This window comes from Schistocerca gregaria, chromosome X (assembly GCF_023897955.1).
Source record: "Schistocerca gregaria isolate iqSchGreg1 chromosome X, iqSchGreg1.2, whole genome shotgun sequence".
In the NCBI taxonomy this organism is placed as follows: Eukaryota; Metazoa; Arthropoda; class Insecta; order Orthoptera; family Acrididae; genus Schistocerca; species Schistocerca gregaria.
This window is the reverse complement of record NC_064931.1, coordinates 558,401,206-558,425,173: the sequence shown is the minus strand read 5'-3', so window position 1 is coordinate 558,425,173 and position 23,968 is coordinate 558,401,206. Positions and strand designations below refer to the sequence as shown.

Below are 23,968 nucleotides of genomic sequence, written 5' to 3'. Positions count from 1 at the left end.
GGGAATTTTAGTGGCAAGATATAGAAACAAAACAAGCAAGCACTGAATGTGGTGAGAGTTATTTACATCATTAGATTGAGTTGAAGGCATTACTCACAGTTATTACCATCTGTCAGTTTATTCCTGGTGCACACATTCCTGTGGAAAACATAACTTATGTTTTCCAGTAACATTAAATCTACAGCAGGTGCCCCAGGAGTTTCCTGCTAGAGACTATATTATCTCAACAGCCACTCACTCCATCAGAACATAGCACACCTTCAGGTTGAGTTTCTTTTATAGAGATGTACCTTCCATGGGGTCCAGGTGAGCCAAGGCTCCCATTCTCGAAAGCACACACTGTTCCACTATCACACCTCATAATGGTCCCTGAAATATTCCCAAAGTTCACTGTAGAAGAGGTCTGGCTGCGCTGGCCAGTCCCCAGCTTGGGAGACCCAACAACTGCTGGCAGAACACCCCAGTGAAAAAAACAACCGATATCCCTCCCCTAAGTTGCAGGACGCTACTTGTTAGGACCCTCTACTGCAGTTGTCTAGCCCTGCCAGTAGCTCCAAAACTACTACTGGCATAGTCCTCAGTATCACTGACATGTGGAAACACTCTTGCCTGGCACTGAAGGTGCCTGCAATATGGCAGTGTCCCCCAGGAAGGCTGCGTCAGTAATTCCCTCTATACATATGCTAGCTGTCCCCTTGTGGGACAACCATCACTTCACTACTGTTACAGCCAGTCAGCTCAACTTCAAGATTTGCCCATAAGCTTGTTGCAGCCATGTTGCACAATCAAAGCCACGGGATGGAGTGAGACAAGAGCTAGCAGTAGACACCTGAAACAGCAAGCCTATGAGTTCCCCTGTGATCTAACTTTTCACAAAATTTGGCAATCAAATGTCATTTGTGCCAAGAAGGCAAAGGAGGATACTGTGGATGCCAGCAGGTAAGATTTACATTCTATTGTATAGACCTGGAATAAACCAAGGTAGTTCTAGCAGTGATAAATGAGGTGCCTGAACCACCCTTATCTGATTTTCCATCTTAACCTAGCAACCATTTGAAATAAAAGTAACTGAGTTTGAGTATCTTTTTTAGTTTTGGGGCAGTGGTGTAGCAAAATTATAAAAATTTATGCATTTATTTCCCTCATCATCTTATTTAAGTTAAGGTATCTGAGTTTTACATAGAACTACAAATATTAAATAGAAAACACATTTCTGATGTCCTGCAAAATAATACTTATTTCACATAAATAATATTTTGCGGAAATTGTTTCCTATTTAATGTTGTCACCATGTTCTGTCAAGCACTAATGGGAAATTCCATCAATATTAGAGAAAAAAGATAAAATCTGGCTGAATTATTAATGAAGGTTTGGGTATGGCACCAAATGTCTAAACTGAATGTAGACTGGAAAATAAAATAAATTTTGAGAGGGGATTTAGAAAAGTCCTTTGATTTATGTGAAAAATTTGAATAATATACCTTGATTACCAAGGGAACTATTCAAGTTTAAGTTGGGGTCACTATGGGAATGATCACCATATTATTTCTCCCTTTGATTTTGCCTTGCTCTTGCAAGAGATACTGTATCAATCTAGATTATGTTAATTACATTTTTTTAGTTCACGACAACAAGAGGGACAAGTGAATTATTTTACCAAGGTTACCCCATCTTTAGACTCGAAATAGAAAGGGTGTATGTAAGTAGCCTTTTTGTATTCCGAAGTTAAGGTTAGAAGTATTTTTCTCATTCTAGTCACGTAGCTGCCACATACTATGTTGCTTTGTCTTGAACTGCTATTGCATTAAAATAACTCAGTCTATTTTACTTTTAACAATGCCACATTTAGATATGTTCGAGTCTTTCTCTGGACTGTCATGAGATGACTTCAAAAACTGAGTGCAATTAAAGCAGACAAGAATTTTCTGTTTAGGAACAAAGAAATAGTACAATATCCTTATGATAGCAAACAGTCACTATGCAAATGAATTATATCCAATAGTAGTACTGTTTTCTTTTATCTTTTCTGGAATCTATTTGTAGCACACTGTCTTGGGCAAATGAAGTGCTAATAATGTTTTTGTTGTTGTTGTTGTTGTTGTCTTCAGTCTTGAGACTGGTTTGATGCAGCTCTCCATGCTACTCAATCCTGTGCAAGCTGCTTCATCTCCTAGTACCTACTGCAACCAACATCCTCCTGAATCTGCTTAGTATATTCGTCTCTTGGTCTCCCTCTACAATTTTTACCCTCCACACTGCCCTCCAATGCTAAATTTGTGATCCCTTGCTGCCTCAGAACATGTCCTACCAACCGATCCCTTCTTCTTGTCAAGTTGTACCACAAACTCCTCTTCTCCCCAATCCTATTCAATACCTCTTCATTAGTTATGTGATCTACCCATCTAATCTTCAGCATTCTTCTGTAGCACCACATTTCGAAAACTTCTATTCTCTTCTTGTCCAAACTATTTATAGTCCATGTTACACTTCCATACATGGCTACACTAAATACAAATACTTTCAGAAACGACTTCCTAACAGTTAAATTCAAAACTCCTTTAAGTGTCTCATTTCCTAAACTAATTCCCTCAGCATCACCCTACTTAATTCGACAACATTCCATTATCCTCCTTTTGCTTTTGTTGATGTTCATCTTATATCCTCCTTTCAAGACACTGTCCATTCCATTCAACTGCTCTTCCAAGTCCTTTGCTGTCTCTGACAGAATTACAATGTCAACGGTGAATCTCAAAGTTTTTATTTCTTCTCCATGGATTTTAATACCTACTCCAACTTTTTCTTTTGTTTCCTTTACTGCTTGCTCAATATACAGATTGAATAACATTGGGGAGAGGCTACAACCCTGTCTCACTCCCTTCCCAACCACTGCTTCCCTTTCATGCCCCTTGACTCATAACTGCCATTTGGTTTCTGTACAAATTGTAAATAACCTTTCGCACCCTGTATTTTACCCCTGCCACTTTGAGAATTTGAAAGAGAGTATTCCAGTCAACATTGTCAAAAGCTTTCTCTAACTCTACAAATGCTAGAAATGTAGGTTTGCCTTTCCTTAATCTATTTTCTAAGATAAGTCGTAGGGTCAGTACTGCCTCACATGTTCCAACATCTCTACGGAATCCAAACTGATCTTCACCGAGGTCGGCTTCTACCAGTTTTTTCATTCGTCTGTAAAGAATTCGTGTTAGTATTTTGCAGCTGTGACTTATTAAACTGATACTTCTGTAATTTTCACATCTGTCAACACCTGCTTTCTTTGGGATTGGAATTATTATATTCTTCTTGAGGTCTGAGGGTATTTCACCTGTCTCATACATCTTGCTCACCAGATGGTACGTACAGTTTTGTCAGGACTGGCTCTCCCAAGGCCGTCAGTAGTTCCAATGGAATGTCGTCTACTCCCGGGGCCTTGTTTCGACTCAGGTCTTTCAGTGCTCTGTCAAACTCTTCACGCAGTATCGTATCTCCCAATTCATCTTCATCTACCTCCTCTTCCATTTCCATAATATTATCCTCAAATACATCGCCCTTGTATAGACACACTATATACTCCTTCCACCTTTCTGCTTTCCCTTCTTTGGTTAGAACTGGGTTTCCATCTGAGCTCTTGATATTCATACAAGTGGCTCTTTTTCTCTCCAAAGGTCTCTTTAATTTTCCTCTCATATTTGAGATGTTTGTACTCCTTTTTGCCTGTTTCATTTACTGCGTTTTTATATTTTCTCCTTTCATCAATTAAATTCAATATTTCTTCTGTTACCCAAGGACTTCTAGCAGCCCTCGTCTTTTTACCTACTTTATCCTCTGCTGCCTTCACTATTTCATCCCTCAAAGTTACCCATTATTCTTCTACTGTATTTCTTTCCCCCATTCCTGTCAATTGTTCCCTTATGCTCTCCCTGAAACTCTGTACAACTTCTGGTTTAGTCAGTTTATCCAGGTCCCATCTCCTTAATTTCCCACCTTTTTGCAGTTTCTTCAGTTTTAATCTACAGTTCATAACCAATAGATTGTGGCCAGAGTCCACATCTGCCCCTGGAAATGTCTTACAATTTAAAACCTGGTTCCTAAATCTCTGTCTTACCATTATATAATCTATCTGATACCTTTTAGTATCTCCAGGATTCTTCCATGTATACAACCTTCTTTTATGATTATTATGTTATGTTAATAATATCAGCCCCCCATGAACCATGGACCTTGCCGCTGGTGGGGAGGCTTGCGTGCCTCAGCGATACAGATAGCCGTACCGTAGGTGCAACCACAACGGAGGGGTATCTGTTGAGAGGCCAGACAAACGTGTGGTTCCTGAAGAGGGGCAGCAGCCTTTTCAGTAGTTGCAGGGGCAACAGTCTGGATGATTGACTGATCTGGCCTTGTAACAATAACCAAAACAGCCTTACTGTGCTGGTACTGCGAACGGCTGAAAGCAAGGGGAAACTACAGCCGTAATTTTTCCCGAGGGCATGCAGCTTTACTGTATGATTAAATGATGATGGCATCCTCTTGGGTAAAATATTCCGGAGGTAAAATAGTCCCCCATTCGGATCTCCGGGCGGGGACTACTCAAGAGGATGTCGTTATCAGGAGAAAGAAAACTGGCGTTCTACGGGTCTGAGTGTGGAATGTCAGTTCCCTTAATCGGGCAGGTAGGCTAGAAAATTTAAAAAGGGAAATGGATAGGTTAAAGTTGGATATAGTGGGAATTAGTGAAGTTCGGTGGCAGGAGGAACAAGACTTCTGGTCAGGTGACTACAGGGTTATAAACACAAAATCAAATAGGGGTAATGCAGGAGTAGGTTTAATAATGAATAGGAAAATAGGAATGCGGGTAAGCTACTACAAACAGCATAGTGAACGCATTATTGTGGCCAAGATAGATACGAAGCCCACACCTACTACAGTAGTACAAGTTTATATGCCAACTAGCTCTGCAGATGACGAAGAAATTGAAGAAATGTATCATCAAATAAAAGTAATTATTCAGATAGTGAAGGGTGACGAAAATTTAATACTCATGGGTGACTGGAATTCGGTAGTAGGAAAAGGGAGAGAAGGAAACGTAGTAGGTGAATATGGATTGGGGGTAAGAAATGAAAGAGGAAGCCGCCTGGTAGAATTTTGCACAGGGCACAACTTAATCATAGGTAACACTTGGTTCAAGAATCATAAAAGAAGGCTGTATACATGGAAGAAGCCTGGAGATACTGACAGGTTTCAGATAGATTATATAATGGTACGACAGAGATTTAGGAACCAGGTTTTAAATTGTAAGACATTTCCAGGGGCAGATGTGGACTCTGACCACAATCTGTTGGTTATGACCTGTAGATTAAAACTGAAAAAACTGCAAAAAGGTGGCAATTTAAGGAGATGGGACCTGGATAAACTAAAAGAACCAGAGGTTGTAAGGAGTTTCAAGGAGAGCATAAGGGAGCAATTGACAGGAATGGGGGAAAGAAACACAATAGAAGAAGAATGGGTAGCTTTGAGCTTTGAGGGATGAAGTAGTGAAGGCAGCAGAGGATCAAGTAGGTAAAAAGACGAGGGCTAGTAGAAATCCTTGGGTGACAGAAGAAATATTGAATTTAATTGATGAAAGGAGAAAATATAAAAATGCAGTAAATGAAGCAGGCAAAAAGGAATACAAACGTCTCAAAAATGAGATCGACAGGAAGTGCAAAATGGCTAAACAGGGATGGCTAGAGGACAAATGTAAGGATGTAGAGGCTTATCTCACTAGGGTTAAGATAGATACTGCCTACAGGAAAATTAAAGAGACCTTTGGAGAAAAGAGGACCACTTGTATGAATATTAAGAGCTCAGATGGAAACACAGTTCTAACCAAAGAAGGGGAAGCAGAAAGGTGGAAGCAGTATATAGAGGGTCTATACAAGGGTGATGTACTTGAGGACAATATTATGGAAATGGAAGAGGATGTAGATGAAGATGAAATGGGAGATACGATACTGCGTGAAGAGTTTGACAGAGCACTGAAAGACCTGAGTCGAAACAAGGCCCCTGGAGTAGACAACATTCCATTGGAGCTACTGACGGCCTTGGGAGAGCCAGTCCTGACAAAACTGTACGTACCATCTGGTGAGCAAGATGTATGAGACAGGCGAAATACCCTCAGACTTCAAGAAGAATATAATAATTCCAATCCCAAAGAAAGCAGGTGTTGACAGATGTGAAAATTACCAAACTATCAGTTTAATAAGTCACAGCTGCAAAATACTAACGCGAGTTCTTTACAGACGAATGGAAAAACTAGTAGAAGCCGACCTCGGGGAAGATCAGTTTGGATTCCGTAGAAATGTTCGAACACGTGAGGCAATACTGACCCTACGACTTATCTTAGAAGCTAGATTAAGGAAGGGCAAACCTACGTTTCTAGCATTTGTAGACTTAGAGAAAGCTTTTGACAATGTTGACTGGAATACTCTTTTTCAAATTCTGAAGGTGGCAGGGGTAAAATACAGGGAGCGAAAGGCTATTTACAGTTTGTACAGAAACCAGATGGCAGTTATAAGGGTCGAGGGACATGGAAGGGAAGCAGTGGTTGGGAAGGGAGTGAGACAAGGCTGTAGTCTATCCCCGATGTTATTCAATCTGTATATTGAGCAAGCAGTGAAGGAAACAAAAGAAAAATTCGGGGTAGGTATTAAAATCCATGGAGAAGAAATAAAAACTTTGAGGTTCGCCGATGACATTGTAATTCAGTCAGAGACAGCAAAGGACTTGGAAGAGCAGTTGAATGGAATGGACTGTGTCTCGAGAGGAGGATATAAGATGAACATCAACAAAAGCAAAACGAGGATCATGGAATGTAGTCGAATTAAGTCGGGTGATGCTGAGGGAATTAGATTAGGAAGTGAGACACTTAAAGTAGTAAAGGAGTTTTGCTATTTGGGGAGCAAAATAACTGATGATGGTCGAAGTAGAGAGGACGTAAAATGTAGACTGGCAATGGCAAGGAAAGCGTTCCTGAAGAAGAGAAGTTTGTTAACATCGAGTATAGATTTAAGTGTCAGGAAGTCATTTCTGAAAGTATTTGTATGGAGTGTAGGCATGTATGGAAGTGAATCATGGACGATAAATAGAGTGGACAAGAAGAGAATAGAAGCTTTCGAAATGAGGTGCTACAGAAGAATGCTGAAGATTAGATGGGTAGATCACGTAACTAATGAGGAAGTATTGAATCGGATTGGGGAGAGGAGAAGTTTGTGGCACAACTTGACCAGAAGAAGGGATCGGTTGGTAGGACATGTTCTGAGGCATCAAGGGATCACCAATTTAGTATTGGAGGGCAGCATGGAGGGTAAAAATCGTAGAGGGAGACCAAGAGATGACTACACTAAGCAGATTCAGAAGGATGTAGGTTGCAGTAGGTACTGGGAGATGAAGAAGCTTGCACAGGATAGAGTAGCATGGAGAGCTGCATCAAACCATTCTCAGGACTGAAGACCACAACAACAACAACAACAACAACAACAATGATATTGGACATAAAAGTTAAGCTCTGGAATAATTGGCAACGTCAAGGCTGTGGCAGTCTTAGTGGGTAGTGCACTAGTCTTGGACCTTAGAGATCTCAGGTTCAGTCCCGAATAGAGGCAGGGACTTTTCATCATTCCAGTTCTTCCAGAATGGCACCAGGTCTACTCAGTCAACTGTCAAAATAAGTACTGGTGATCTATCCCATGGTAAAAACCGGCCAGTATGAGGGATCTGCCATCCCATCCTCTCCAAGTGCCATGGTAAATAGAGAGACTGCACTCTTACTTGCTGTCTGGCCAACAGTCCTGTCAAACTTGCACCAGAGACTTAAACATTACTTTTATTTATGATGATGTAGAACACCACTATGCTTGCACTCACACTATCCAGATGATTTGGAATTTAAGCTGAGAAATTTTTGAACACCCAGTGTCCTAAGAGCCTTGACCCCACTACATTCAATGACTGTTACCTCTAATAGTGAAGTGGGAAGTAATTAAATTATGTGGTAAGAGTTTAAAAAAGCACATTCCACAGTATCAAAACTGCTTGCAGAATACTACTTATAGGCAAGTGCAAACAGGACTTGTACTCTGAAGGTTTTATACAAACTTAATTAAGTGTACAGATAATTCATCTATAAGTTTTGATGAGTGAGTTTGCAAATATTGAAATATGTGACATAAACAGACTTATGTTTTCATTGCATTGACTCAGAAGCTTAAAATTTTTACACCACAGATTGACAGTAGACTTTAGTATTTGACATAAATTTCAGTTTGATACCTCTACCTGTTCCTGAGAAAAAGAGACATTGACAAGAACGTGTTCTCGTAATGGTTTCATTTTTACGAACAGAGGTATGGAAAGCTAAAAATGAGCAGTAAGTGTTTACATGTGAATTTTATAATTTTCTCTCTTCAGCTTTGGTGAAACTTTCTAGTCAATAAACACATTCTTGATAAACAGATGAATCAGCAAGACACTAAATAGTGTTTCAATATTTGAAGCTGAACCACTGCTGGCTGTGCCACCATCATGATATATTGAGAATTTATACAATGTACTTTGATGCATGGCAAATAATTTTGTTGTATTAATTACTGTTTTCAAAACACAACAAATGTTCATGTTTTTCTGTTTGTTTCATGTTCAAAGCAGAGGATTGAGGCTCAGCATCCATGAATGGTTTGCAGAATTGAGGTACTGTACCACATTAATGCTGACCAGACAGGCAATCCTTGCAAGAAGATGGTTTTAGCTGTGTCTAGACGTTACTGATCATTAATAAAATCAAAAAAGAAAAGAATGAGATCAATCTTCTAGCAATCTTGTATTAGCTCATTTCTAACTATGTTTGTTTCCACAACTCTGTTAACCATAGAACAGACAGGCTGGGTCTCTCCGACCCAAGTGGATTTAGTTTTAAAAATATCCACAAGAAAACACTACTTTTGTGTTTCAGTTAACGTTCCTAGGGGCCACTACTTGTTTCATTATTTCTCTGTGCGCCAGCTGATTGCTGACTTGGGAAGAAACATGTTCTGGGTTTAAGAGACCCAGTCTGTCTGTCTATGTTAACTTTTTCTGCTTATGCACTTGTCTTATTATACTGACTGTGAGCAATAAAACTGGTTGAAAGTGGCTTGGCAGCACCCACTAAGTAAGGAAGAAGTCGTACAACTGTTATTAGAAAGCGATAATGACGATTCGGATGTAGATCTTAATTTTGTTCCTTTAAGTGATCACGATACAGAAAATGAAACAAGTGACAAATAACAGAAAAGCAAAGCTACCATCATTATTTCTGCCTGAAACATGGGTACACTCACTCCAACACTATTCGAGAGAGTCTATCAACTAATGTGTTTGGTTCTGGTCCCTCTTCCAATGAATTTTCACCTTGCTATTCGTTGAGACACGGACTAACTAAATGACTCAAAAATTTTCCCAACCAAAATGTCCATAACAATTCTCACAATATAATTACCCATTTGCCTGGTGTCAGCCGCAAAGCAAGAAATGCTAACACCATTTCGAAGGTCTGGAAACTGTTCATTGATGATGATTTGCTCAATTTGATAATAAAGAGCACAAATTCATATATAGATCATGTAAAGTCTCTTTAGAAAAATTACCCAAATACTGCAAAAAACTTGAAAGAAGAAGAGTTCAAGGCATTTTTGTGTCTCTTATACATTTATAGTGTTCTTCATGGAGGCAAAATGAATATCGCAGAATTTTGGGACACTAGGGGTACAGGAATAGAAATTTTCACTCCACGTATGCCACCGCGAAGATTTAGTTTTCTTTTGGGATTATTACACTAAATAATACCGAGCGAGGTGGCGCAGTGGTAAGGCACTGGACTCGCATTCAGGAGGACGACGGTTCAATCCCGCGTCCGGCCATCCTGATTTAGGTTTTCCGTGATTTCCCTAAATCACTGCAGGCAAATGCCAGGATGGTTCCTCTGAAAGGGCACAGCCGACTTCCTTCCCCATCCTTCCGTACACCGATGAGACCGATGACCATGCTGTCTGGTCTCCTTCCCCAAAACAACCAACCAACCAACTAAATAATATTCACACATGGAGGAACGAAAAAAGTGATGATAAGTTGGGCCTTGTATGTGATGTTATGGTGAGATTCACAAAAAGCCGCACAAGGCATTACACAAGTGAATACCTTACAGTGGATAAAATGCTACTATCTAACTTTCAGAGACATTGTTCTTTTGCTTTTTCCGGCTGTGGATTCCTTCAACACTTGGGAAGTATGGAATAAAAATATTTATCAAGGCAGACGAAAAAACATACTATATACAAAATTGTGACATATATTTGGGGCAACTACTTGCAAATATCTTCCCGTGAGTAATGCAGCTGACGATGATGTGATCAGACTTGTAAAGCCAGTGAAGGGAACAGGTAGGAATATTACCCTTGATATTGGTTCACAAGCTACACTCTTGCTAGAAAACTTTCCACAGATTGTAAGCTTACACTTGTTGGAACACTGTGCAAAAATGAAAGAGAAATTCATACGGAATTCTTACCTCACAAGAAAAGAGAAATACATTCACCTACATCAGATGTAAAGATGATTTCACACTGGTGTCACATGTGCCAAAGAAAACTAAACACATAATTTTACTGTTATCAGTGCATACAAACAATAAAACTGACGTTTTCACTCTGCTCAAAGGAAGCCAAAAGAAACAGAAATTCTGAAACAGTCTGCTGCCTGAGTTATCTTTTTCCAGCACATGTTAACTGCCTTGATCTGATTTCCTTCCACATTTAGGATTGACTCTTTCACAGCTTATTCACAGTAACTGCCAACAACTAAGTAGACTAGATATTTGGTTTGGACAGATGTAAACTCTGCCTCAGACAAATCAATTGTACCTAATTGAATTATAAGAATACAATAGCAAGTCTCCCATTAACTAACACTCTCTCTCTCTCTCTCTCTCTCTCTCTCTCTCTCTCTCTCTCTCTCTCTCTCTCTCTCTCTATCTGTCATCACCCCCCCCTTCCCCCCCCCCCCCCCCCCCCCCACACACACACAATACTGGCATCCATATTTGATCTCCCCACTCACACATGCTATACTGGCATCCATATTTGATGACTTTCTTCTTCCTTCTTTTCTCAAATAATCTAATGAACACAATGGGATCATGAATCAAAAAACCTGAACTGTTATGATCTCAAATTAATCACTCAAAAGTATGCACTCAAGCAATATCAAAGACTGCCTTCAAATGTGCTTTCTTTAATTATTACTTAGTAACCAAACTCTGCGAATAACAAAGTTTAGCTTTTACATTCAAGAAATTTTAATGACAGCCCAACTTCTATCTGCAAATTAATTTCAGTGTGACATAAGAAGGCTTCACATTACAAATGTCATGCATGTCAATTTAAGTTTTATTTACTCTCCTTCAATCACAAAATTTGTTTCCTATTAAGAGCTATGTTCTTGATGATCATATGTTCAAATGCAATCAGTTTTGGGGTCGATAAATCCATAGATAGGCCCCTTAACGAACACCATAAAATCATCAATGATCTCATGGTATCTGTGAAGTGACCTGATGGAGTGTATCAACTCCAAAATCAATCATGTTTGAACATATGATCATAAAAAATAAAGTTGTTAATGGGTAATAAATTTTGGGAATAAAGAGAAGAAAATAATATTTCAGCTGAACAGGTTCAATCCATATTTTACTGAAATCCCAAATTATTTAAGTGTTGGTCCAATCTACAGAAAAGTCAGTTTTGGAACTTGCCTGTGCTGCTTCAAGATTTGGAAATGTGAAATCACACATTTCACACACATATATATCCAAGAAATGTGTGTTGTCACATGAAGTCTCAGTACCAGTTTTATTATTCCCAAAGATTTGACATCTTGGTGTCTGTGGGGTTTTGTCATATGTCTGAAAACACAGTACAATTATGAGTTCTCATTTTGTGGGTTACTACATACCAAGACAAAATGTCTGATTTAGGAACTCTGATTTTAAAAATAAGTTTAATATTGTCTGCATACTGCAATAGAGACAACATGAAGGCATATGTCCACTAACAAGTAAACTTCTACAAGTTCTTTCATGCGGACGTACCCCAGCAAATCGACTTCCACAAGTTTTGTCAGGTGGGAGAAGTTTCTTGCATTTTGTTGGACATAGTTGCTAAACCTGCCAGCTGCTGGAAGTTTTTCTCAAACTTGCAGAAGTTGTGTGTGCTCAATACTGGTACGAAAATATCAGTGTCAAAAAGGAGAAGGCACAAATACAGCTGGGATGAAACAAGTGTACCATTGCAGCCCCCAAACACACATAATTGGGCAACACAGCCAAGGAAGTGTGAAATGAATTTACCAATCACTTTGTTTCACCAGATAGGGAAGTAGAATAGCAGTACAGACAACTTTAAATTTTAAATGGTTTTTAATGTTAGCATGAACATAAATTCATTACATTTGAAATAAAAGTAATAAATACTGTTTGCAAAAATCTAAGAGTAATTAAAAGGCCATCACTTGGGGATAGAGACTGCTGCATTTTTGTATCCTATTTTTGAACATTTGATTGCATAATACACAATGCGTTCAAAATAACTTATAATATTCTCAATCTGAGTGACGTCCTCCGACTTAACTTCATTCAACAGTGTTCCTTGATAACTTAAATCTGTGCACCACTGTACCCATTTCTTTATTCAAACATTTCTTGTTTTGTTGACTTTTGGTTTTTGTAACAATTTGTCTTTAATAATAGTAATAGTAATAATAATAATAATTATTATTATTATTAAGCTCTGTTTTTAGGTGTGATATTGTTTAATTTCCACCTGCTCACCTCACGAAATAGCTCTAGTGAAAACATTTCTCATAGTACTTGCAGGAAATTCCTGGGATTAACTTGCCCAAGTTAGTTGCAGAACTAAGCTTGTACAAGTTTTTGTTGTAATGTAAAGACATCAACAGTACTTGTGGAAGTTAATTGTTAATGGACAAATGCCTTTAAGTAACATTACATTTTTAACTGTGATTTTGCAATAACATACACACTAAGTACAAAATGTTAGTAACTTTATAGGTTATTTACTCACCATATTCTCACTTCTGAAAGTTACAACAAGCTTTCCTGTTTTTTTGCTGTAAACTGACACAGTGTCATTCCATGTATCCACATATGTCAGTACTGAACTTGGAGTATTTGTCAGATCAGTACAAAATCTAAGCATAAATTCACAGCCATGGTATGTGTAACAACGACAAACTAGACTCTTCAGTAATGCTAACCATTTCTGAAATAAAGGACAATCATTTTTTAAAAAAGTAGTAATTCCTTCCAAATATCTAATTAAAAAAAATATATAAAATTACATGATCCTTTGTATGTGTTTAAAATTTTTCCAAGAGTTTTAATTCAGAAAAATTAGAAATACAGGATGGCTCTCTTCAGTCTGAAGACTTGTTGGATGCAGCTCTTCGTGCCAGTTTATCCTGTGCAAGCTTCTTCATCTCTGTGTAACTACCATGCTGTACATCTATTTTGAACATGCTTACTGTTTTCCAGCCTTTGCCTCACCCTACCATTTTTAACTCTGCATTTCCTGCCATTACCAAATTAACAATTCCTTGATATGTCAGGCTATGTCTTATCAACCAATACTTTCTTTGAGTCAAGTTTACCATAAATTTCCCTTTTCCCTAATTAAATCCTCATTTTTTACTCAATACACACATCTAATCTTGATGGGAGTTCATTATTTAGATTGTTTCTTATCCTCTGGATGTCTTTCTGGTAGGATGCAGTCAATAAAACTAACACTTCCAAAACATAACAATGTAGATATTAGCTTTTTGATACTGCTACATATTTCACCCTACATTCACCTTACATTTTTATGATGTTAAACAGTTATTCTGAAGCAATACGATAATCTACCTTTAAGGTAAAGTGCAGAGTGCAATTAAATAAAATGCATAAGGTACCCAACTCTCACTATTAATCAGACAAAGAGGAATCAAATCCATATGAGCACCTGCACCTGGACTACTATACTGTGAATAACGGGTGTGCTAACACAGGCTGACGGTGGTGGAAAGGCCAGAAGGGTGAGAAAAGTGAAGGCAGAAGGTTAACAAGAGAACAGAAACGTGAATGTATCAAGCCAGTATGATAGAGGTACGGCGGCAATGCCCAGTGGTGGTGAAGGTGATTAAAGTTATGCTTACAGTGAAGGGAGGAAGGACAAAGGAAGGAATTAACAGGGAAGTGGGTGACAGTTGGAATTTTAAGAGAGCAACATTGGAATATGGGTCTAAGTCAAAACACAAACACCTAAGAAGAGTAGGATATATACAAAAACATATGTTAAGGACACAGAAAATTAAGAAGTTATTAAGCTAAGAATGCTGAGAAAATCAAAACGGATTCAAGGTGAAATGTACAGAATGATGCAGGATCACCGAGAGAAGAGTGGAAGAAGGTAGTAGCAAATACTGAGACAGGTTCAGACCAGATGATTTGCTGGACAGTAAGAAGTTCTGAATGTTTAGTTTCTACCAACACAGTATAAAGGAGGAGATTCGAAACTGCACTTGTGGTAACTGCACCCCAGTACAGTCAAAGGTTCCACTGCTTATGAAGCATTTCAAGGAACTTGCTTTAATTTGGACCTCTTTCACTTTTCCTCATTATATCATTAGGCCACTTACACATGTATGGCCTGACAACATGACATCAAATCTCCTCAGCAAACTAACATCCAATTCACTTTTGAGGAGGAGACAGAAGAAAAGTTGCAATTTTTAGATGTTTTAATAGAGCATAAATCACATGCGTGGCTTGGTCGCTCTGTATACTATCGTGTTAGTGCTCAGAGCTTGATCAATTAGTGTCAAACCATTGTATTAAGAGGTTTTGTATGTCATATCGCTAAAGCAAATAAGTGTTAAGCATAACTTTTGTTGTAGCCCTTCATTAGGAATACACACACAGTAGCCTGGCCATAAATCCATGTTCAGGCTGATGAATGAGCAGGCTAAGAAGATGTGTTACATGTTGCAGAGTTAAATAGGCTTGACAATGCAGGCAACACAGCCAGATACAGCACTATGCAACACATTCAGATACAGCACTATGAGCATGTTGAATGACTGCTATGACTTCTGTTTTTATTATTCCCTTAAGACAGAGACATGTTTGGAGCATACACAACTCTTAACTGGCGTGACTGGCAATAATATCCGCAAATGCTGATTGTATTTCAAGAATGCTGCTATACTTAAATGACTATATCTTTAGAAGTATACACTGTAATTTTAATTGCATATGTCATAAAAGTAACATTTTTGCGATTACTCACTGTAAATAACTTTTTGCAGGTACTATTGTACACTCCTGGAAATTGAAATAAGAACACCGTGAATTCATTGTCCCAAGAAGGGGAAACTTTATTGACACATTCCTGGGGTCAGATACATCACATGATCACACTGACAGAACCACAGGCACATAGACACAGGCAACACAGCATGCACAATGTCGGCACTAGTACAGTGTATATCCACCTTTCGCAGCAATGCAGGCTGCTATTCTCCCATGGAGACGATCGTAGAGATGCTGGATGTAGTCCTGTGGAACGGCTTGCCATGCCATTTCCACCTGGCGCCTCAGTTGGACCAGCATTCGTGCTGGACGTGCAGACCGCGTGAGACGACGCTTCATCCAGTCCCAAACATGCTCAATGGGGGACACATCCGGAGATCATGCTGGCCAGCGTAGTTGACTTACACCCTCTAGAGCACGTTGGGTGGCACAGGATGCATGCGGACGTGCATTGTCCTGTTGGAACAGCAAGTTCCCTTGCCGATCTAGGAATGGTAGAACGATGGGTTCGATGACAGTTTGGATGTACCGTGCACTATTCAGTGTCCTCTCGACGATCACCAGAGGTGTACGGCCAGTGTAGGAGATCGCTCCCCACACCATGATGCCGGGTGTTGGCCCTGTGTGCCTCGGTCGTATGCAGTCCTGATTGTGGCGCTCACCTGCACGGCGACAAACACGCATACGACCATCATTGGCACCAAGGCAGAAGCGACTCTCATCGCTGAAGACGACACGTCTCCATTCGTCCCTCCATTCACGCCTGTCGCGACACCACTGGAGGCGGGCTGCACGATGTTGGGGCGTGAGCGGAAGACGGCCTAACGGTGTGCGGGACCGTAGCCCAGCTTCATGGAGACGGTTGCGAATGGTCCTCGCCGATACCCCAGGAACAACAGTGTCCCTAATTTGCTGGGAAATGGCGGTGCGGTCCCCTACGGCACTGCGTAGGATCCTACGGTCTTGGCGTGCATCCGTGGGTCGCTGCGGTCTGGTCCCAGGTCGACGGGCACGTGCACCTTCCGCCGACCACTGGCGACAACATCGATTTACTGTGGAGACCTTACGCCCCACGTGTTGAGCAATTCGGCGGTAAGTCCACCCGGCCTCCCGCATGCCCACTATACGCCCTCGCTCAAAATCCGTCAACTGCACATATGGTTCACGTCCACGCTGTCGCGGCATGCTACCAGTGTTGAAGACTGCGATGGAGCTCCGTATGCCAAGGCAAACTGGCTGACACTGACGGCGGCGGTGCACAAATGCTGCGCAGCTAACGCCATTCGACGGCCAACACCGCGGTTCCTGGTGTGTCCGCTGTGCTGTGCGTGTGATCATTCCTTGTACAGCCCTCTCGCAGTGTCCGGAGCAAGTATGGTGGATCTCACACACCGGTGTCAATGTGTTCTTTTTTCCATTTCCAGGAGTGTATTTTCCGAATTAATTCATAACTACTGGCAAAGACACATGTTCATTATCAGAGTAAGTACTTACATTACTAACACTGTGAGGCTTCTTTAATGGTATGGAAAATGGTAGATCCGATGGCCACCACAAGGGTTCAATAGATCCCAGTGGTTTCTCTCTCCCAACTGAACATGAAACCATGAAAGGTATGAATTTTTCCAGTTGTCTCTGTAAAGAAGAAGATATATTCTGAAAAACAATCTGTGTCTGATATGATTTTATTGTTATTTTTCCTACTATATAAGAACATTGTACTTAAGAATGCCTTTCAGGAGGAACTCTATAATGTGAGCATCTCTCTCACACTAATGCAACAAGACAGACTGCTACACAAGTATCTTCCTCCTATTTAGTTGACTCCCTGTGATATAATTCTCATTGAGCCATTTCATTATGTACTCAAAGATCTATAGCAAGCTTCCAATTACAAAATCTGAAGTTTTCTAATCGAATTGTTTGCATAATAGAAGTTGTTTCTGTTGTAGAATAACACATACTTTTCATTGTAGCAATGTAATTCTTCTAATTTTATATTTCTTTCATCAAACATTGCACATGTATTTACTGGAACAGGTGTCAGCATATTACTCCAGTTTCCACTATTCATTTTGTTTTTATGGGATAATTCTCAAAGTTGCTGCCATATACTGTCAGTCATTACCACTTTTCATTAATAGTGAGATTTAATGGCGGATAGCTTCTGTAAGTTAATCCCACCAAACCTGACACATGAAAGTGCCTCATTACAAAATTTCAATCACCTTAATATAATGCGAACTAAATTTGTCAGTGTGGAAGGTTCAGGTACCTGAATTTAAAAACCTACTTTCTGACACACAATGCTATTTTAATTATAACATGAATATGAAAATAATAATTACTTTTCACACAGACTTTCTGTAAAAAGTAGGTCTAGAAGCTTGAGCTGAAATTTGATTTGAGGTACACAGCAATCACTCTCACAACAGGGTTTGCTTGATGGGGTTAATGGGATCAGACTCTGAGATCATCAGTCCCTCCATCCTATGTGACATGCTGGGAAGAATCCTCAGAAAGGAAGGACATAGACAACAAATCCCGATAAATCATATTGTAACCTAAAATCAGTAAGCCCAAGAAATAGAAGCAAGAAGAACTGAGAGAGGGGTAAGAGGGTGAAGATGGAAGAGCTGCTCCACCCAGAAAGCAGCTGGAGGCTCCCAGGATGCATTGTGTGAGAGGGACACACCCTCTGCATTCAACAGTAATTTCCTCACACTGCATTACCACAAGAAAACTAGCAATGTGGACAAACTGATAAAATCTTAGGAAAGGGTACAATGACAACAAGGAAGGAAACCAACAACATACATAAAATAACAAGAACATTTAAAAAGGCAGGAAGAGCATGACACAGGACAGTACACCAAGCAAGGGCAGCTATGGTGCCCCGGGCTTGGAGCAGGTGTTGGGGCACCAGTCCAATCCCTCAAGGGGCCAACAAGGCCAATATGCCCTATCTCATAGAGTAGAAGAAACAACCTTCACAGATAAAATGTAAAACCAAAACCAAATCAGCTTCTTTGGTGTCATCTGCTACCACCAGAGGCAGTGTGTCAGCAAATTTCAGGTTTTGCTGTATGGTGGCCAAATTGGGGCAGTCCAGTAGGTTGAGAGCCACCTCAGACAGACACCACACTGACAATGGGATGGACCTCACACCGTAGAATGTGGTCACTGGTCAGCTAAACGTGGCCAATGTGAAGCCGACAGATAATGGTACATACCCTGCAAGAAGCATGAAGGGAAGACTGCCACATTGTTGTTGGTTCCTTTGTTGCTCAAAATTTGTTCAGAGAAACCAGGGCACAACAACCCATGTTTCAAGCTACCAACAACTGACAGTGTAGAGTCAACTGAAAGTCTGGTTCTGGTAGCCCTATCTCCATAAGTCAGGATCCTGGTAGCAAAGTTGACCAACCAGTCAGCATGTTTGGCCAGCCGTGGTGGTCTAGCGGTTCTAGGCACTCAGTCCGGAACTGCGCGACTGCTACGGTCGCAGGTTCAAATTCTGCCTCGGGCATGGATGTGTGTGATGTCCTTAGGTTAGTTAGGTTTAAGTAGTTCTAAGTTCGAGGCGACTGATGACCTCAGAAGTTAAGTCGCATAGTGCTCAGAGCCATTTGAAACATTCAGCATGTTTGTTTTCTGGGATCCCAACATGACCTGGGTTCCAGACAGACAACAACAATCCAGCACGATGAAGGACATAAAGGAGATCGAGGGTAGTCATGATCAGTGGGTGTGAAGGGTAGCACTGGTCAATAGCCTGAAGGCTACTCAGGGAGTCACTCCTGATTAACTTTGACTCACCAGTGCAAGAACGAACATGAAAGAGGGCTCAAACAAATGCCACTAATTCTCAAGTAAATACACTCCCTTTGGCAGGGACCACAGTACACTGCACCTTGCATGTGTAGGAAAATCAGTTTATCTGTTGACCATAGGGTCTTCAGTGTTTACCATTTCCAAAGATGGAAATGCATCTAGGATGGCCTGGAACAAGTGGCAAGAAACCACAGGGTCAACAGAGTCTTTCAGCCCAAAGGACAGGTCAAGAGAGATCCAAGCATGGGGTACAGGCCATGGGAACATAAACAACTGCTCCCCGACAAGAGGTGACAGTCGGGGAAGGCGGAGTTCAGAGCAGACACACTGTCTGTGAGCTGCAATTGTGACTCCAGTCCTGGGCTGCCATTGTGGGAGATGGATCACCATACCAAGAAAAAGGACATGGTAGTTTCAGATGCTCTGGGAGCACCAAATGTGTATTGTATAGTTGGACAGCCTGATCTATAGTAGAGGGACCCCAGCCTCCATTAGGATGCTGTTCACAGGGCTGGTCCAGAAAGCACCTGTTGCAAGTCAGACCCCACAATGGTATCAGATCCAGCATCTGCAATGATGAAGGTGATGCTGAGCCACATGCTAGAGTCCTTTATCAGGATGGGACAGCATCAGAGCTTTGTAAGGCTACAAAATTGTGCAGCAGTCTGTGCCCCAGCTGGTTTTACTGAGGCAGTGAAGATTATCACAGTGTGACCAGTTTAATAGCTTAAGTAGGCAAAGATGGGGAAGCCACGTCAATCGAGAGTTGAAGACCAGTCCCAGAAAGTGATAAGATTCCACCACATTGAGGAACCGGGTGTCGAGGTAGAGTTCTGATTTTGGATGGACAATGTGATCATTACAGAAGTGCATACACATGTGGCCACTGAAAATCGGAAGCATGGCTGAGAGCTCAGGACTGTGCAGTCAGTGTTCAGCACCACCCACAGTGTAGGTGCAAAAGTAAGTCCAAAAATTGTCAGCATAGGGAGGGTGACACTTTAGATCCCACAGCTGCAGCTTTACCACTGACAGCCACTAGAGAAATGGGTTCACTCAATACAGAGACCCGTAGAACCCTTTTCTCCTGTATATTGGCAAGGGAGGGGGCAGGGGGGGGGGGGGGCAGGGGGGGGGGGGAGCACCAACCTGAACCTGTAAAGTACAATGTGACAAGAAGTACCAGACAAAAGTTAGAGCAGGATGCTGAGATCCCACTCATGTAGGGTAACAAGGATGTGATGATGGCATGTGGTGACATTAGCCTTTTGCAATTCAAAATTGCCTTACTGACAACCCACCTGGGACAGAGCCACAAGATCCTGAGTCTCGAGGTAGCACCACAGCCGCTGGCTAGCCATATATCTGAGCAACTTGTACAGAACATTAGTGAGAGTAACTGGGTGGTAGCTGTCCATCTCAAGGGGGTGTTTACCCAGTTTCTGTACTGGGATGATCATGCACTCTCACCACTGATATGAGAACTCACCCTCACTTCATATATAGTTGAAAATGGCATGGGCATGATGTTGGCAGTACACCCAATAGGTGCTTGAGCATTTGTCTGTGGATGCAGTCTGGCTCTGGAGCCATGTCAGGGCAGGGGCTAGGGCTAGGTCACTGAGGAATTCCCATTCACTGAATGGAGTGTTATGTAGCTCCAGGTGACATGTAGTGAAAGGTAAGCGAATTTGCTTCACCTGCTGTTTGTGAACACGAGACACAGAAGCTTGAGCATAATGCAGAGCAAAATGTTTGGTGACAGCATCTGGATCAGCGTAGAAAACACCATTCAGGGAGACACCAGGTACACATGTGAGGGACTGCTGCCCACAGAGGCAACGAACCTTTGTACAAACTTGCGAAAGTGAGGAACCCAGTCCAATAGTAGTAACATGCCATCCCCAGCATTCTTGGTTTTATAGTTACATTAAGTGGTGGACTGGGGCATGGAGCCATTTGAAGGCATTGAGGTGCTCCATTGATGGATGTTGCTTATGGCGTTGGGGAGCCCGTCTGTGATCTCCAATAGCCATAGTGATTTTGGAAGTTCGCCAAGGTACTGTTTTCGGATTGGGGGGGGGGGGGGGGTGTCAAGGAATAGGTATCACTATGTCTGGGGGCAATAGAATGGCTGTGGCTGTACTCTGGACAGCTGCATTGAAACCTCTACGTGACAGTGTGTTAAGGGTGACAGGAGAGGCAAAGGAATCCCAGTCAGCATTGTTGAGAGCCCATGTAGGTGGATACCCAGACAACTGATGCTGAAGGAGGGACAGTACGATTGGAAATTGATCACTGTTACGAGGGTCATCATGGACTCTCCAGTGGATAGAGGGGACAAGACCTGGGCTGCAAGTAGAAAGATCAATGGCTGAATAAGATCCATAAGCCACACTCAAGTATGTAGTGGCTTCAGTAGTCAAGAGAAAAAGATCAAGCTCTGCAAGCAAAATTTCTATAGCTTTACCTTCGCCAGTCATCATCATAGTTCCACCCCAAAAAGGGCTGTGGGCATTTGAGTCACCCAGAATGAGGGAGGACAGAAGGGGGGGGGGGGATCTGAGAAATCAGTGCACACAATGCTTTCTGAAGCATTGGGAGGGAGATATAAATTATTGACAGTAAAATTCAGAGATGTCCTCACATGAACAGCCATATCTTCCCAAATCGTATCGAGTGGTGCATATTTGCTGTAGAGAGAGTCCAGAATGTACCTGCACACTCCACTTTTTTCTCTCGTCACAGTCAGCTTGATTCAAAGCCCGGAAAACTGCCCCCCCCCCCCCCCCCCCGCAGGTTATATTTGGAACATGTGGAGTCCAGTGGCATGGTGCCACCGGAAGCTCCTTTGTCTTGTTGTAGGTCTTCAGTTTGCCCCTTTTCTCTTTGGATGATTTCAAATTGATGAGGGCTTGTCTGCCCTAGTTACAGGGGCAGTGGAGGAATGCAAAGCCTTACAGATAGCAACCTGTGCCTCCTTCAACCACTGGCTGGCATCTGGTTGCTGATAAGCTGAATCTTGGGAGGGAAACGTCCCGAGGAACCCCTTCCTGCTGAAAGATGTTGGAGGTGAGTGTTGCTTCTCTGGCTGGGGGTTGAGGATTGTCATTGCTGATAGGTGGGAAGCAGAGAGGATGACTTTGTTGTAGCCATAGAAAATGCCATAATCGTCATCATACATACATACATACATGCACACATACAGAATGTAAATGATCATATTTCTTCTTGGTTCTTGATACATGTGTCAGTCAAGAGTCTTGTATTCTTGCATTTTCTTTTCTGTGTCCTCTAGTGAACAGGTGGACTGGTGTTCTCTGCATTTAATACAGGTGTGGGGAGGGCCATGAGGAGCATTCGTGTGCACCTGATGTCCACAGTCTTCACAGAGGAGGCTGGCATTGCAATGCGAAGAAATCTACATTTCTACATTTATACTCCGCACGCCACCCAACGATGTGTGGTGGAGAGAAATGTGACCAAACCTCATGCATCTGAAGCACTTCATGGGATGGAGAATATATGATTTCACATCATATCATTATACCATCACCTTGACCTTTTCAGGCAACAAGTCACCTTCAATGGCCAAAATGAAGGCCCTGTTATCAGTACCACTGTCCTTCGGTCCCTGCTGGACACAATGGACAAAATGCACACCCTGTTGCTCCTGAATGGCACATAAATCATCATCAGGCTGTAAAAGGAGGTGATGATGGAAGATGATACCTTGCACCATACTGAGACTGTTATGGGGATGATCGTTAAGAGAATGTTACCCAACTTGTTACAAGCAAGCAGCACCCACAACTGAGTGGGGGATACTGTTTGAATCGGAACTGAAACACTTTCCATTTTCAAAATTGCTGGTACTTCCCCAAACCTGTTCTGAAGGTGTTCAACAAAGAATAATAGCATAGTGATCAAAAAGGAATCTCCATCTGTCCTAAAGCAAATTAAGTACTGTGGGGAGTATTTCTCCCTTTGTCTCTTAGCCCTATGTTCCTCTCACAGCGTAGCCCAGCAAGGAAACACTGTAGGGTCACATCTATCTGTATTATAGTAGTACTTTCCTTCAGAAGAGACTGTGGGGGTCGTGTGGCCACCAGCAGAAGAATGTTTGATCTGCTTCATTTGCATATCATTTGTCTTGCCGCCAAGCACTCTGAATGGGGGCTCTCCTTCCCATACGTGCCACTCGGCCACTGCAACCGGGCTGGTTAACCATTGTCCTGAACCCTATGCCCCAGCCACAACGTAGTGTGATCCTTGCGTGGTTGGAGCTACACCATGCAGGTACTGGACAACATTCCCATTCCCCTCCATCCCACACACACACACTTCTGTAAAATTTGGAAGAGGAATGGTAAGTCAAACCCAACAATGGAACGAAACATTGTTTAAAGTGCTGAAACAGGAAAAAAACCAGTGTCCAAAATCATAACCCGTATCCAAACAAGACTGGCACCTGGAACACAGTCCAGTATAAATGCAGAGGGGAAAATGAATAGTGGAAGGATGGACTTTTATCACAGTAAAGTTAGTAGCACTGCAAGGGCTGGGGCCACATGTTGTAGAGGTGGCAAAAAATATTTAACTGATATAAATAACTGGTTACTGAGAAGTAGCAGTAACTGTAATAACCGTTCATCTGATAATGACAGTTTTTCTAATAACTGCCAGTAGAGAGCCCATATA

At 41.6% G+C, this 23,968-nt stretch overlaps 1 protein-coding gene across 8 annotated transcripts in view; it reads right to left on the bottom strand.

The window, feature by feature from the left end:
* LOC126297666 (uncharacterized) overlaps window positions 1-23,968 on the bottom strand; it is a 275,101-nt gene that overhangs the window by 44,898 nt on the left and 206,235 nt on the right. For all 8 annotated transcript variants that reach the window (XM_049988760.1, XM_049988761.1, XM_049988759.1 and 5 more), the window contains 3 exons: window positions 16,928-17,068; window positions 13,146-13,343; window positions 11,819-11,968 (listed from right to left, as the gene is read on the bottom strand). In XM_049988760.1, the coding sequence (XP_049844717.1) occupies window positions 11,819-11,968; window positions 13,146-13,343; window positions 16,928-17,068 (489 nt within the window). The remainder of the gene's footprint in view (window positions 1-11,818; window positions 11,969-13,145; window positions 13,344-16,927; window positions 17,069-23,968) is intronic.